Source organism: Zalophus californianus, chromosome X (assembly GCF_009762305.2).
Source record: "Zalophus californianus isolate mZalCal1 chromosome X, mZalCal1.pri.v2, whole genome shotgun sequence".
Classification (NCBI taxonomy): domain Eukaryota; kingdom Metazoa; phylum Chordata; class Mammalia; order Carnivora; family Otariidae; genus Zalophus; species Zalophus californianus.
The window spans coordinates 1,858,560-1,873,633 of NC_045612.1; the positions used below are offsets into that span (position 1 = coordinate 1,858,560).

General features: G+C 59.8%; 2 protein-coding genes across 4 annotated transcripts; one reads left to right on the top strand and one right to left on the bottom strand.

The window, feature by feature from the left end:
* Positions 1-100: 100 nt before the first annotated feature.
* Positions 101-10,026, top strand: IDH3G (isocitrate dehydrogenase (NAD(+)) 3 non-catalytic subunit gamma). 2 transcript variants are annotated; one of them, XM_027607721.2, is made up of 13 exons: positions 101-253; positions 4,162-4,200; positions 4,527-4,538; positions 4,770-4,867; positions 5,273-5,385; positions 6,856-6,916; positions 7,015-7,147; positions 7,287-7,420; positions 7,759-7,861; positions 7,951-8,097; positions 9,316-9,410; positions 9,494-9,554; positions 9,819-10,026. In XM_027607721.2, exons 1-13 carry the CDS (start codon positions 173-175, stop codon positions 9,918-9,920), a joined length of 1,179 nt encoding a protein of 392 aa, XP_027463522.1. In that variant the 5' UTR covers positions 101-172; the 3' UTR covers positions 9,921-10,026. The 2 variants fall into 2 exon arrangements, with proteins under 2 accessions (XP_027463522.1, XP_027463523.1); XM_027607722.2 differs by lacking the exon at positions 4,770-4,867 and having other exon boundaries at positions 108-253.
* Positions 9,951-14,804, bottom strand: SRPK3 (SRSF protein kinase 3). Of its 2 annotated transcripts, XM_027607719.1 has the most exons (15): positions 14,752-14,804; positions 14,538-14,668; positions 14,221-14,329; positions 13,993-14,080; positions 13,692-13,779; positions 13,205-13,311; positions 12,958-13,123; positions 12,829-12,854; positions 11,995-12,124; positions 11,674-11,913; positions 11,456-11,556; positions 10,974-11,081; positions 10,835-10,904; positions 10,662-10,754; positions 9,951-10,520 (listed from the first exon to the last, which is right to left on the bottom strand). In XM_027607719.1, the coding sequence occupies exons 1-15, from the start codon at positions 14,802-14,804 to the stop codon at positions 10,336-10,338; spliced, it is 1,695 nt and encodes a 564-aa protein (XP_027463520.1). In that variant the 3' UTR covers positions 9,951-10,335. The 2 variants fall into 2 exon arrangements, with proteins under 2 accessions (XP_027463520.1, XP_027463519.1); XM_027607718.1 differs by having other exon boundaries at positions 10,662-10,904.
* Positions 14,805-15,074: the final 270 nt, after the last annotated feature.

Here is a 15,074-nt window from a genome sequence, read left to right on the forward strand (position 1 = left end):
TGGCGGCGGCGGCGGCGGCGCTCTCGGCGCCGGAAAGGGGCGTGGGAACCGGCGCGGCCGTGCGCGTGCGCACTGCTGGGTCCGTGCCCACTTCCGGCACTTCGCACCCTGCCTAACTCTCGCGAGAGCGGTGTCTGCGTCTCTGAACGTGCGGCTGCTCTCACTTTCCGTCATGGCGCTGAAGGTGGCAGCGGTCGTCGGCGGCGCTGCGAAGGCGGTGCTCAGACCGGCCCTCCTATGCCGCCCTTGGGAGGTGAGAAGGGGCAGCGGTCCGCGGGGACAGCCTCAGCGCTTGCTGGGCCGGTCCGGAGACCGCTGGCTTGCAGCTTGTTTTGGAGCCCGATTGGCTGTGGGCCGCTCGAGGGGCGGGGAGAGGGCTACGCGCCGGAGTTGATTGGCTGTCTTCTCCGCTGTCAGTGAGGGGCTTGGGTGAAGTTGGCCCTTGTCCGGCTTCCCCAAGGGTCTGCATCTTGGGCGGGCGGGGGGAGCTCCGGACAAGCGGGGAGAGTGGGCAGCAGCGGACCGAGTGTCACTTCCCTAGTGTCATGGTGGGAGCCCTCCTGAGGTGGTCACGTGTCCCGGCCCCCCTCGTTCTTGCCGCCTTAGGAATCCGGTTCCCAGCCCCAGTTCGTCCTCGGGTTTTTTTTGTTGCGGACCGCCTTGTCACTTGTCCCAGTGGAGTTGGAGAACCAGATTTTGCCGGCACCCCCGATACCACACCCCACCCCCGGACATTTTTATAGCCCCAGATGTCTTCCCCCCCCCCCCCAGCCTTCTGGAATGGGAGGGAGCTAGATTTTCTGAGACTGATGAGGTGGGAGGCCGTGGGGGCTTTGCTTCCTCAGTTTTCCGTTTAGGATCTTGTTTATTCAGGTCTCATTCCTTTTTGTTTACACACCTGGGCAAGGATAATTTAGTCCCTGGGTGGATCGGAAGCCATCCGAAGTATCAGAGAGCCGGGACTGGCTCTAGGGGTCAAGAGGTATGACCTCCAGGCCTACCTGCCCCCACTGATCCACAGTATGGCCACCCTCCTGTCTCTGGGCTCCAGTTTCCCCTCTGTCTCAAAGGATCTAGCCAACCCTGACCTTCCAGAATCCTGTGACTTTGCTGACACTCCTTGTGGACGCATCTGGTATGCTTCTGCCCTCTGACCCCTCAGGAAGCCTACCCTGTGGCAGCTTATACTTTATGAAATTCTGATTTCTCCAAACTTGCTGATGAGGGGCTTTCCAGAGGCCTGGCGGTTCTGGCAGCTAGGCTCCCATGGGGTCTTGGTGAAGACATTTGTCTCCTCCCTGACCTCTCCTGTGTGTGCTTGTGTCCGTGTTGGGGGGGGTGGGGGCAGGGGACATTTGGTAGCTGGGCAGTGCCTTGCCCTGAGACTGGTTGTCCTGGGTATGGGAAGCTTTAGAGATGAACCCCAGGTCTTTGGTCCCACCATTTGGGGTCTTGTGGGAAAACATGCAGCCACCATTGGCACTTGATCTAACAGAACATGCTGAAGAAAGAAATCTCACTAAGATTTGGAGTGTGGGAATCCTTTGACAGGAACACATACCACCCTGGACTCCTCTCTTTCTGTGGCACTATCAAAGGATGACTGACAATCCATCCTCCTGCTTAATGAATGAGCAGTAGGCCTGTGCATGTATCCCATCCTGCCTTAAACTGGGCTTCTTTGATGGGTGGCTTCACAGGGCAGCGTAGGTGTGAGGCAGAACCCGTGTAACCCCCTAAAGGAAGAACGTACCTGTATCTGTCCAGAGCAAGGTAGGGAAGTAAGTCTATCTTGAGAGCTCTCTGGGTCTTTGGCTAAAGCCTGAAGAAACCTCTAGTATGGGGACCAGATGAAGGAAAGGTTTAGGTCAGGTGGTGATGTGATCCAAGGGAGGAGGGTGGGGGTGGTTGCCCAGATACAGAGCTAGGTGCAGGTGGTGGCTCACCACCATGGCCGAGTTACTTGCCTAGTGCCAGTGGACTCCAGGAGGAATTACTGCTGGGAGCCATAGGGGTCTACCCAGTGCCGAACACCGGCCTAAGGAGCTGGTGGGGTGAAGAGGTGGGTGTGCCCTGCTGGGGACCAAAGGGCTTGCTGCATCCTCCCAGCAGCCACAGAAAGTGGGCATCTCTATTCCATGGGTTTCAGGTGAGGACAGGAAGCTCAGCAAGGTTAAGCTGTTTGCTACCAAAAATAGTGGATGGTGGATTTGGACCGAGGCCTCCCTGGCGCCCAAACCCACCGTCCCTTCTCCCATTTTCTGATGTGCTCATTAATTTGGGAAGTGTTTCTTATGTCCAAGCTCTGGACCAGGCATTCTGCTAGGTCTTGGGATGACAGTAAGGAGCTGGTCAGACATGGCTTCCACTCTCAGGAATTTTGGAGTTGGGGAGGGAGCAAGGCAGTTGCTAGGGACAGCCTAGGGAGATTGTGGTTGGTGGGGGAGGGAGTAGGTAGGGCTTTGGGGACCCAGGGGGACCTACAGTTCCACAGCCTTAAGGCATCAGGGAAGGCTTCCTGGAAGAAGGGCAGTGGAAGCCTCCTTCCACAAGTCGTATCAAGAGCCTACAAATAAGATGAATCCAGATACTGACAAGTGGTGGAAAGAAAAACGGGAAAGCCGCCAAGTGTGCCTGTCCCTGCAGACCCAGGGACCACAGGGATGAGCTGATATCTGGAGCCTTTCGTCCCAGTAGTCACTCCCTTTCGGGCCCCAGGCTTGGACGGGGCGGGTGACCAGCACACCAGTGCTCCCAGAGCTTGTGCAGGTGGGTGCCTCATGAATACCAGCCAGGGAGAGCCTAAGAGGTGGTCAGTCTCTGTCTGAGCTTTCTAGGTTTCTAGCAGGAAGGCATGGCTCTTTGCAGAATGGCCATGGTGACTATGTTATTGCCTGGAACACTCTGCTGCTGTCCCAGTAGGCAAGTGGCAGGGCACCTCCAAGTGACAAAAGGGACCTTGGTTCTGTCCCTTCCTCTTTGGATTGAGGGACACCTGGGTGTGTTCCCAGGTGGGGCGTAGCAGGGAGGAAAGTGTAAGGACCCGTAGCCCCACTACAGTGGGGCCTGGGACACAAGCTTCTACCCCCAGGATAATGTGGGGACTCTAGATGGATCACTTCTCAACACCTGTCCCCTTTGGCTTGGACGGCTTTTACTCCGAAGCTGTCAGATATGGCTTTGGTGTGGCCAAACGTGGCTGTTTCTGAGTTAGGGGGTTGGGGACATTCATCTCCCATGTAGGCCACGAAGCAGTTTTGCAATCCTTTATGAAAGCCTTCTAAGAGATTGGAGTCTGTTATTCCTTTTTTTTTTTTTTTTTAAGATTTTATTTATTTGTTTGACAGAGCGCGTGCACGCGCAAGCAGGGGGAGCGGGAGAGGGAGAAGCAGACTCCCCAGTGAGCAGGGATCCCGATGTGGGGCCCGATCCCAGGAGCCTGGGATCATGACCTGAGCCCAAGGCAGTTGCTTAACCAACTGAGCCACCCAGGCGCCCCAGGAGTCTGTTATTCTTGTAAAAATGGTTGGGTTTTCTGTGCCATGTTTGCTCTGGACTTGTGATTCTGGAGGGCTGTTCCCTGCAGTGCCAACAATGATTGTCTCTGGGTGGACAGGCGGCTGGGTGCTCTCTTTTTCTCCTGATCTCTGTGTTAGGACGGTATGCTGCTTTTGCAATAAGGAAAAAAAGATTTTAAAAATGATAAAATGATAGTCTGGACGGCCCTGTGCTTGGTTGTAATGATTTCCCTATTGTGCCATGTTTACTGTGCCAACTCCTCCGTGTTATAGACAACAAACATCACTGAGCAGGAGTAATTGGCTGAAAAAGAATCAAACAACAAAGGAGGGGGAGGGAGGCAAACATTTCTTCAACCACTGACTGTGGGGCTGAAGGAAGCATAAAGGGTTGCGGCGCCCCTCCATGGTGCTTTGACTGGCTGCTCCTTGGGGAATGGAGGCTCTGGGGCCATTCGTCCGGGCACGTGCTGTGTGCTGTTCCCAGATGGTGGCGTATGGTGGGGGTGAGGGGATGACATGTGGCACCTGTCTGGGTATGGTGGGGACGGTCCCTCTCCCCTGCCAAGATTGCAGCTGGCCTTTGCCAAATTGGCTTTCTGGGCTGGACAACAACCGCTGGCATCTGGGTTCTCTTTGCCAGGTTCTCAGTGCCCATGAGGCCCCCCGGAGGAGCGTCTCAGTAAGTTCCTGCCAGCGTGTTGCGTGTGTGTGTCTGTGTGTGCTTGCACGTGTGTATACACACGTCTACGCATGTATGCCCCGTCTGTGCACGTGTATGTGTGAGCAGGTGTGTGTAGAGGCGTGTATGTGTGCGTACTGTGCCTTTGTTCTCTGGCTCTCCATGTCCTTCCCTCTGAGGATGGTCTCCAGAGGTAGCCCACCCCTCCTCCTTACCCAAACTGTACTACACAGTATCCCCAGGGAAAAGGCCCTGTTCTCTGGGCACAACCTTGTTCCTCCAACCTTGGCTGATTGGTGTCTTCTTCCTTCCTGTTCCCCCTCTAGCAACAAACAATTGTAAGTATTTTTCTCATCTGCCTGTTAAGTTTTGGGGCTTTTAGTTGCTTTGGGATTGACCCAAGTCCAGGCGGGGGTGGAGACTGCTTCTGCTGCTGCCCTTCTGAACAAGGAGCCCCCATGAGCAGCCCTGTCTGGGGTGGGGTGGGGCGGGTGGGGTAAGATACCCCGAGTTGGCACCTCATGATTGGCTGGCCCTTTGGGCCCACTTTCACCCTCCCCTCCTTCCAGCCTCCGTCGGCTAAGTATGGTGGGCGGCACACAGTGACCATGATCCCGGGGGATGGCATCGGGCCAGAGCTCATGTTGCATGTCAAGTCTGTGTTCAGGTACACAGCCCCTGGCCCACCTCCCGTACCCCTAGGGGAGGTTGTACCCCAGGCCCACCTAGGGGGGATGGCTTGAGAACTGTGCCGAGAGGGGCAGTAAGCCCAGAAGCCCACTGCCTGGGGCTTCGCCTGAGCACCCAGTGAGCCAGTGGCAGGAGAGCGGTAAGCCCAGGCCTTTCATCCCTGTGCCTATGATCCTGCTGCTATCCGTCCTGCTAATGGCTGTAGAGTTCAAGTATCTCTTCATTAGTTGGCACAGGCGGGCCCAGTCTCCTCTCAGCCAGAGCCAGGTCAGGGTGGGCAGCAGCAGTGGAGAGGCCTCTGCACCCAGTGGTCCAGGCAGGCTTCCTAGAGGACGCATGGGGGGCACCTGGGGCCAGCCACCTTGACCCAGTTCTGCCCCAGGCACGCATGTGTGCCAGTGGACTTTGAAGAAGTACACGTGAGCTCCAATGCTGATGAAGAGGACATCCGCAACGCCATCATGGCCATCCGTCGGAACCGTGTGGCCCTGAAGGGTGAGTGCGGGGCGCCAGGATGGGACACCATGCGCAATTCCTTTCACTTGCAAGCTAATGCTTGTCCCTGGGGCCGCCCAACTGCGACTTCAGGGCTTTTCTGGCTAGAGAGGACCCTTGTGCTTGGAGAGTGAACAGAAGCTTCTGGGATCCAGTCCGTGCTGCGATTCTGGGATCTTGGTGGCAGTAGACTCTATGGGAGCCTGTTCAGTAAAGGGCTTCCTCCCACTCCCTTCTCTCCTGGGGCAGCCCCTCTGCTGGGGTCAGCTTTGACCCTCAGAACCTTTTTCATAAACCAGCTGTCACAGAGATGCAGTTTTAGCCCTCCGCCCGCTGCCTCAGCTCCAGCCAGCATAACTGTGGGTGTCACAGACAGGAATTTTAGCTCTTCCTGAGTTTGCTGTGGTTTGGTACACATTTTTTTTTTTTTTTTTTTAAGATTTTATTTATTTGAGAGAGAGAATGAGAGAGAGAGCATGAGAGGGGGAGGGTCAGAGGGAGAAGCAGACTCCCTGCCGAGCAGGGAGCCCGATGCGGGACTCGATCCCGGGACTCCGGGATCATGACCTGAGCCAAAGGCAGTCGCTTAACCAACTGAGCCACCCAGGCGCCCTGGTACACGTTCTTAAACTCTTTGTATTACTCATTTTGTAAACTAGAGCCCATCACCTGCTCTGTGTGAGCAAAGCTGAATCCAGCTTGAGTCCCAGGCCCTGGCAGTCCAGAGGGAGGGGCTGACGTGGCAACTGCAAGGTGCCTAAGACACTGGGCGAAGGCAGTGTAGGCAGGGTGTGACTCGGAGGGGGTGATGGCCCCAAGGGGCCCTGAGAAAAGCCTGCTCTACTTGGCACCCTCTGATGGACCGCCTTTTCCTGGCGACTGCTGGCCCCCTGCTGCTCCTGTTCTTTTTGCCTTGGGTGCAGCCCAGGCTAAGCTATAGTGTTTCCCAGGCAGCCCCCACCTGCCCCTGAGCTGGGGCTCACGTGGCACCTCGACGTGGGGCCTAACAGTGACGCTGGCCAAGGTCACATTGCTGGCGCCAGCCTGGCTAGCCAGCCTGTTAGTAAGCAGGAGTGGTCACTTTCTAGCCAGCCAGACCCTGATCTTGCCATTTCCTGCCCAGGGTCTGGCAAGATCTCTTGGCTAGCTGCCAACCCTTGTTCATTCATTTGTTCGTTCATTCAGTCAGTCAGTATTTGTCAAGTGCCTGCTACGTGCCAGGTGCTGCTCTAGGTCCTTTGAAGCCATCAGCGAACGAAGCGCGCGCACCCCCCTCCCCCCCGTCCTCGCAGGGCTTACGGTGGATGTTACACTCGGGCGTTCTGTGAAGTCTTCCTGCTGATGAAAGCCATCTTCTGCCTGGGTTGGAGCTGCCTTTGGCACGTGTTCCCTTGCTCAGGAAGGGGAGTATGGTGGCGTGGCTGATCCTGGGGGCCCCCTCTCCAGCCTGTCTTCTTTTTGTCTTGGCAGGCAACATCGAAACAAACCATAACCTGCCACCGTCCCACAAATCCCGAAACAACATCCTTCGGTGAGAACCCGGTGCACGGGGTCGGGGCTCAGTGCGGGTGGAGCGTGCCAGCAGACAGCTGTGGCATTGGCCAGCTTTTCTTCTCTCTGTGTCCCCAGCACCAGCCTGGACCTCTATGCCAATGTCATCCACTGTAAGAGCCTGCCAGGAGTGGTGACCCGGCACAGGGACATAGATATCCTCATTGTGCGGGAAAACACAGAGGGCGAGTACAGCAGCTTAGAACACGAGGTGGGTGAGGCCTGGGCTGTCCCCTTACCCCTTGGGTCGTGGGGGCTGGGGATGAGCCTTGCTAGGGTCTACAGTAAGGAAGGCCAGACCCAAAGAGAAACCTGTGCCAGAGGGTCTCTTCTCCCTGTCCCTGTCCCAGAGTGTGGCTGGAGTGGTGGAGAGCCTGAAGATCATCACCAAGGCCAAGTCCCTGCGCATTGCTGAATATGCGTTCAAACTGGCCCAGGAGAGTGGGCGCAAGAAAGTGACAGCTGTACACAAGGCCAACATCATGTATGCCCCACCCCTGCTGTGCTCCTGCCTGTTCTGCAAGCAGTTGTGAAACCGCTGAATTGAACACCCTCCTTGGGCCTGCTCTCAGGGACTTGGGGCCCAGAACACCGGCTGCCCGCTGAGGGGCCATGCTCAGGGCTCTGCCCTCTTGCCTGTTTCCTAGATACGGGTTTACCACAGTGCGCGCTTCAGGGAGGGGGAGTGGGATCATGCCTGTCTTACAGACGGGGGACTGGTTAGAGGTTACAGCCCCGCTTCTGTGGCCATCTGCACGCCCCAGTCCTCCAGGTGGCAATTATTAACAGTGGCCAAGCTGGTGTCTTATGCCCCCCTCCTAGGAAACTGGGCGACGGGCTCTTCCTCCAGTGCTGCAGGGAGGTGGCAGCCCGCTATCCCCAGATCACCTTTGAGAATATGATCGTGGACAACACCACCATGCAGGTAGTTGGCCTGCTGGGCTCCCTAGCCACCTGCCTCGGGCACCGTGGGCCGCCCGGGCTCGAGCTCCCGTCTGTCTCCTTGTCCTGCAGCTGGTGTCCCGGCCCCAGCAGTTCGATGTCATGGTGATGCCCAATCTCTATGGTAACATTGTCAACAATGTCTGCGCAGGACTGGTCGGGGGCCCTGGCCTCGTGGCTGGGGCCAACTATGGCCACGTGTACGCTGTGTTTGAGACGGTGAGTGGCACCGGTGGCGCCGGGGCTCCTGGACCCTTTGTGCCGTATAGCTCGCGTATCATCCAGTTCACTGAAAGTGTAAGGGTTTGGTGCTTTCAGGTTATTCAGGGTTGTGCAACCATCACCACTGTCTCATTCCAGAATGTTGTCATCCCCCCCAAAAAGAATACCCTGTACTTGTTAATTGTCACTCCCATGCCCCTCCTCCCGGCCCCTGGCCACCACTCATCTGCTTTCTGTCCCTGTGGATTGGCCTCTTCTGTCTGTCTTCTGTAAATGGAGGGTTTTTGTTTTTGTTTTTTAAAGTATTCATTTATTTAATTTTATTTATTTTTAAAGATTTTATTTATTTATTTGACAGACAGCGAGAGAGGGAACACAAGCAGGGGGGGCTGCAGAGGGAGAGGGAGAAGCAGACTCCCTGCTGAGCAGGGAGCCCAACGTGGGGCTTGATCCCAGCATCCTGGGATCATGACCTGAACCCAAGGCAGATGCTTAACCGACTGAGCCACCCAGCCGCCCCTTATTTATTTTAGAGAGAGAGCATGAACGCACGCTTGCGGGGGGAACAGAGGGAAAGGGGGACTCCACGCTGAGCATGGAGCACAACGGGGGGCTCCATCTCAGGATCCTGAGATCATGACCTGAACCAAAATCAAGAGTCGGATGCTTAACGGATTGAGTCACCCGGGCGTCCCTACAAATGGAGTCTTATACCACGTGGGCTTTTATGATTAGCTTCTTTCCCTTGGCACTTTTTTTTTTTTTTTTACCCCAGCGTAGTATTTTTAAGGCTCATCCACACTGTAGCACGGCTCAGAGCTTCGTTCCTTTTGATGGCTGAATAATATTTCGTCATATGAAGAGGCCACATTTTATTGATCTATTGGTTAGTTTCTGTTTTTAAGTCTTTTTTTTTTTTTAAAGGCAAAATTTACGTAACAGGGTGAAACCACTTAAAGTGAGCAATTTAGGGGTATTAAGTGCACGCACAGTATTGTGTAACCGTCACTTCTGTCTAGTTCCAGAGCATTCCTGGCACCCTGAAAGGGGACTCCGGCCACGTTAGCAAGCACTCCCAATCCTGGCCCCCGCCCCTGGCACCCACTGATCTGCTTTCTGTCTCTGTGGATTCGCCTGTTCTGGATGCTTCACACCAGTGGAATCACATACCCTACATTCTTACCTTCACCACCACCTTTGTCTGGTCCCTTCTAGGCTACAAGGAACACGGGCAAGAGTATCGCCAATAAGAACATTGCCAACCCCACAGCCACGCTGCTGGCGAGTTGCATGATGCTTGACCACCTCAAGTAAGCCACTTCTTGATGCCTAGCTGTCAGCCCCCGGCCAGCCCCTAGGCCCCAAGGGCTTGAAAGCTGCTCTCCCTCCTTAGGCTCCATTCCTATGCCACGTCCATCCGTAAGGCCGTGTTGGCGTCCATGGACAACGAAAATGTGAGGCTTCTCTTCTCCCCTCCCCTGCCTTCCGCCCAACTCCCTCCTTGAATGGGGGTTGAGCTGGTGTGTCACCTGAGGGGCTGGAGGTGGTGACCTGGTGCTTCCTGCTGCCCCCAAGGGGAGGGTGGGACCAGGGTGGGTAGGGCTTTCTGGGCCTTAGCTGGTACCGCTGCCCTCCTGCCGACAGTTCCGGCCCCTGCCAGCCATGGGAGACCATGGGCGGGCCCCTGGTGTGTGCTCAAGTTTGCGTGTGTCCCGCAGATGCACACCCCAGACATCGGGGGCCAAGGCACTACATCGGAAGCCATCCAGGACATCATCCGCCACATCCGCATCATCAATGGCCGCGCCGTGGAGGCCTAGGCTGTCCCTGGGACCATCTCAACACACTCTCCCTTCCTGCTCCCAGCACTCTGGCCGGTTTTGGTGGGCAGCCCCAGAATAAATCAGCTTCTGTCCCAGCTCTCGACCTCGGCCGGTGCGCTTCTGTCACTCCAGGATGCCAACGTTTCAGTTCACGCTTTATTAAGAAAAGAAATACGCACACTTCCCACTCAGGGCATGTTGTGAAGGTTGGGGGCAGAACGAATTCTAAACGGTGGGCCTGGCTCCAGCATCTCTCTGCCCTGCCACGGGCTGTGAGGAAGCTGGCACCCAGTGGGGGGAGGAGGGCAGCTTGTGCCGGGTGGCAGGAGGCGTCCCGCTTTCCCTGAAGGCACTGGGAGGGGCTTGAGGGTGAGCCAGGCCTGCCTCAAGCTGCACAAAGTGCCCGTGGGGCCTAGGGGTTGAGCCAAGGGTGCTGGAGGCAGTCGGCCGCGCTAGCCCGCTTTTCCGGGATGTATTCCATCATGGGCAGCAGGAAGGCGCTGAACTGCGTGGCCTGCTCCAGGGGCCACTCGTACTTCTCCATGAGCACCTCGTACAGGCCCCAGTGCTTGAGGTTGTGGATGTGCCGCAGCTCTCCTGGGGGCGGGTCAGCGGGCCGTGTGTTAGGCTCTGCCCGGAAGGCCTCTGGCTCCGGGATGCAGTGTTCCCCCTGCTTTGGAGCCTGTGGTCCCTGCCCTACCATCTACATCCAGGCTAACTGAGCCTGTTCGGCCCTACCTCTCCGGTTGAAGAACTCTCGGGAATAGCGGCCTGAGAGGGCGAAGGCTGGGGGGATGTCTCCCAGAAGCTCCACAATGTGGGCGATGTGGTCTGTGGACAGAGAGGAGGCTGGGAGACGGCTGGGCATCTGGGAGGCCCCGAGGCTGAGCCCAGGGCCGGCCTTCCCCTACCCTCGTCGCGACTGTAGTCTTCTCCAGAGTGAGGCTCGAATAGGTAGTCGCCGGTGGCCAGCTCGAAGGCCTGGAAGGGGGGAGAAGGTGAGGCTGCCAGCCGGCGGGCCGGCCCGAGGCTGGAGCAGCTGGGGCGTACCATGCACGCTGTGCTCCAGATGTCGGCCGGGGGCCCGTACTCCGCTCCGATCAGCACTTCCACGGCCCGGTACTGGCGAGTCTGGATGTCCTCGGTGAAGTGCTTGTGCTGGAGGCAAGGGGAGCCCTGGGGAGGAGCCGGGGCCACCGCTGGCCCGCCCCCACCGGCCCCCACCATCTCCCACCTCCTCTGGGCCATGTACCCAAGGAGCTCAGTGGGGTTCGCTCTGAGCCTCAGGGTCCCCAGAGGTCCCGAAAGGGACCGGCCTCTTCCCAGTGGTCCCCGCCCCTTGCAATGGGTCCAGTTCCGCTGACCGGATGGGACCGACGCTGGTCTGGGCTCAGTCTTGGGTCTGCGTCATGAGGCAGACCCTGGGGGCTGGTCGAGTGGCACTGCAGGCCCCATGGGGCGCCTCAGGAGCGGGCCTGCGGCCCTGCCCTCACAGCAGGGAGCCCAGCTCTGCTCTCCAGGCCAGCTCATACCACCCAGCAGGCGTTGCCCAGGTCTGCGATCTTGATCTTGATCTTGTCTGCGTTTTGGGGCTCCAGGGGGTTCACCAGGAGGTTCGAGGCACCAAACGGTGCTGGAGAAGGAAGAGGAGGGGGGAGAGACTGAGCTGGCCGGGCCCCACCCCCAGCCCCTTCTGCCAGCTCCCTGCCATCCTCCCACCAAGCCCTCCCGCAGGCCCTGCCCAACTTACTGCTGGGGGACAGGAGGCCCCCGGTCTCCCGCTGGTTGGAGGAGCCTGAGAGGATGGAGCACGAGGCCGGAGAGAAGAGGGAGCCCGAGAAGCCTGAGGTCTGGGAGCCTGGGCTGAGGCTGCGCTCGCCCCCGGCCGCCGGGGAGGAGGAGGCGGGGGAGGGGCCGGCCCTGGCCCCCCCAGGGTGGCAGCCGGAAGAGGAGGTGGAGCCGCTGCCCCCCTCTAGCCTTGAGCCAGCATCTGGGGAGATGGGCAGAGGCGGTGTGTGAGCAGTTGGCCCCGGTGGCCTGCGCTTGCTGGGCGCGCGCTCCGGCCCCTCACCCTCAGCCTGGGCCGCCGCCTCCATGGCCTCCAGCCTCTGCAGGTCCCGCAGCCGCTCCTCCAGCAGCCGCTTCTGTTGCTTCCGTTTGCGCCGCATCTTCTTCCTCTTGTTTTTCGACAGCTTACCAGTCTGCCATCAGAGCCAGGGTCAGCCCCGGGTTCGCGTCGCCCACGCCCTGACCAGCCCAAGCCTCGACCTGTGGCCTGCTCGCCTCACGGGGGCCAAGGCCAACGGGCCCCAGGGCTACTTTGTTTTTTTAATTTTAAAGATTTTATTTATTTATTTGACAGAGAGAGACACAGCGAGAGAGGGAACACAAGCAGGGGGAGGGGCAGAGGGAGAAGCAGGCTTCCCACGGAGCAGGGAGCCCGATGCGGGGCTTGATCCCAGGACCCTGAGATCATGACCTGAGCCCCAAGCCACAAGCAGACGCTCCACCTACGTAGCCACCCAGGCACCGCCCCCCCCCCCCCCGGGGCTACTTTGGATGAGTAAATGTGGTGCCAACCCACTCCAGCCCACCCCTTGGCACTAGCCCTTCACCTGCCTCCTGCCTCCCTCCCCCACTCTGCCCCCCAAAGCTCGAGTTTGGGGAGGAGCTGATGGGCCTGCCTCTGGCTGGGCGCTGGCCTCCCCTCCTGGCCCTAGATGCAGTGTCCTTCCACCGAGGCAGTAGCAAGCCCAGCAGCCACCAAGGGCAGTTTAGGGCATATGACCCACCCTGTGTATCACCTTCCTCCCGGGGTGGGGGGGGCGGGACCAGAGAGGCCGAGGAGGGAGCTCTGAGGAGATGGGGAGATGAGGCCCAGGAAAAGAGGGGCACCCCAACTTACCAAGACCTCCTGGGGGGCAGTGCTGACTGGGGGGGCAGATGGGGCATTGGGGGGAGAGAAAGGAGCAGAGACTCAGGCAGGGGCTGAGGCCCACAGGCCCCACCCTGGACCCACACAGGCTCTTGCTACCTGTGGAGCGGGATGGGGGTGGTGCCCCTGACTGCTGCCACTCTGTGGCCTCGGTGGCCAGGCGCCTGATGTAGGCGTCACCCACACACAGCAGGATGTTCTCGGGCTTGATGTCTGTGTGGATGATCTTGCACTTGGTATGGAGGTAGTCCAGGCCGTGCAGCACCTGGGGAGAGCCACCCCTGCACTTCAGCGGCCCTGTGCCGGCTGCCTCCCACCCTGCTCACGCAGAGTGCAGGACGCTCACCTGCCTCACGATGCTCTTCACGCAGGGCACGGGCAGGCCCTGGTAGTTGGACTTGATGATCCACTTGAGGAGCTGGTGGCCCAGGACCTCCAGCACCATGCACACATCTGGGGCCCGGAGTGAAGGGTGGCCAGCAGACACACAGCTGGGGCGCAGGTGCCACCCACCCGAGGCTCCGGTGTCACTACAGTGTCCCCGTCCCTGTCCCTCTCCCGTGCGCCAGTTGGGATGGTGACCTTCTGTGCTCATCCCTGAGACGGCACCGCCACAGAGGCGGCCCCTGCCGTGTGGGGGGTAAGTCAGCAATGCCCATGGGTAACCGGTGTCAGCCTGGTCATCCGCCCCCCTACCCCCGCCACATAGACACAAACCCCCAAAGCGGTGGGCTAGTGTGTAGACTAGTGTCCCTGGGAGGGGTAAGCCCCCGTCGTGCAGATCAGGAGACTGAGGCCCTAGCAGCTGGCTCGGCTCATCGTGGGAAGGATACGAACTCCATTCACCCCTGAGATCCTGAAGTCATCGATGAGCTGGACAATGGTCTCTCTCTTGGGGTCACTGGGGTCACTGTCTCGGACCTGGAGCAAAGGGGCCACAAATGGCTCCAACCTGCCCCTCACCAGCTTCTCCCTTCGGCACCCCCGGGACACCTCTGGCCCTCCTCTCCCCCTCCCTGGCCTGCTCCTGCAGGTCCTCGCGGGCTGAGCCAGCTGGAGCCTGCCCCTGCGGGAACCCCGCCCTGCCCGGGAGCCGGGAGCCGGGAGCCGGGAGCCGGGAGGGAGGCGCCTCACACATTTCAGGAGCTTGATCTCATCCACGGCGGTCTCCGTGTAATGCCCCGCGCTCTTCACCACTTTCAGGGCCACGAAGCGCTTGCGCCTGCAACAAACACCAAGCTCTGCGTCGTCGGCTGCCACCCGGCCCGACCCATGGGGACATTGTGGTGGCCCCACCCAAGCCCAGGGGTAGGCTCCTAGCTGACCCTGGGCCCTGGGGGGAGGGCTGGAGGGGACACTTACTGGATGTCCCAGCAGAGCCAGACAGTGGAGAAGTGGCCCCAGCCCAACTTGCGCACCACGTGGTACCGCCCATTGAACAGGTCGCCGATCTTCACGGGGTAGTAGCCGCCTGGCGAAGGGAGCCCAGACGGCACGGTGGGTGGCGCGGTGGGCGGTGTCGCCTGCCTGGGTGTCCCCCCCCCCGCCCCGCCCCCGCAGAGCCCAGCCCCGCCGGCCCCAGGGCCCACGTGGGCCGGCCTCAGCACCCTCCTCCTCCTCCGCCGCCCCTGTGTCCCTCAGCCGCCACCTGGCCGCTCGCACCCGAGGCCAGGCCTCACCCTTGCAGTAGTCCTTGGGGTCCTCCTGCTCCTCGTCATCGGAGCCCAGCAGCCCCTGCAGCATCCGCGGCGCCGGCGCGGCGGGGGCGAGTTCGGAGCCTGAGGACTCGGGCCCGCAGGAGGCCTGCGAGCTGCGGGTGGGGTGAGCGGGCCGTGAGTGGCCGCGGCGCCGGGCACACCCCCCCCCAACCCGGGCGCCCAGGCCGAGCCCTACCTGCTGCTGCTGCCGCTGTCCCCGCCGCCGCCGCCACCCGCGCTGGCGCTCATCCCGGCCGCACGGCCCGCAGCTCCCGCGCCCCAGGCGGCTGCTCCTGTGGGGCCCGGCTGCGGCCCGCGCATTTATAGCCTCGGCCGCTGATCTCACCCGCCTTTATAAATAGCCTCCCAGCTGCTCGGCTGTGGGCAAGGTATGCGGCGGGGAGGAGGCGGTGCGGCCACGGTGGCCCAGGAGAGCCTGGCCCCCAGGACCAGCCGCCCCCCCCCCGCCCCCGCCCCACGGCTGGCATAGGGGGCCACGGTGGGGACGTGGCGCGACCC

Coding starts and splice junctions, on each gene's coding strand:
- IDH3G (XM_027607721.2), top strand. CDS start 173: ATGGCGCTGAAGGTGGCAGCGGTCGTCGGCGGCGCTGCGAAGGCGGTG. Junction 9,411..9,493: donor ATGATGCTTGACCACCTCAA/GTAAGCCACTTC, acceptor CTCCCTCCTTAG/GCTCCATTCCTATGCCACGT. Junction 9,555..9,818: donor CGTCCATGGACAACGAAAAT/GTGAGGCTTCTC, acceptor TGTGTCCCGCAG/ATGCACACCCCAGACATCGG.
- SRPK3 (XM_027607718.1), bottom strand. CDS start 14,804: ATGAGCGCCAGCGCGGGTGGCGGCGGCGGCGGGGACAGCGGCAGCAGC. Junction 14,669..14,751: donor GACAGCGGCAGCAGCAGCAG/GTAGGGCTCGGC, acceptor CCCCACCCGCAG/CTCGCAGGCCTCCTGCGGGC. Junction 13,312..13,691: donor CTCAGGGGTGAATGGAGTTC/GTATCCTTCCCA, acceptor TCCGGGCCCCAG/ATGTGTGCATGGTGCTGGAG.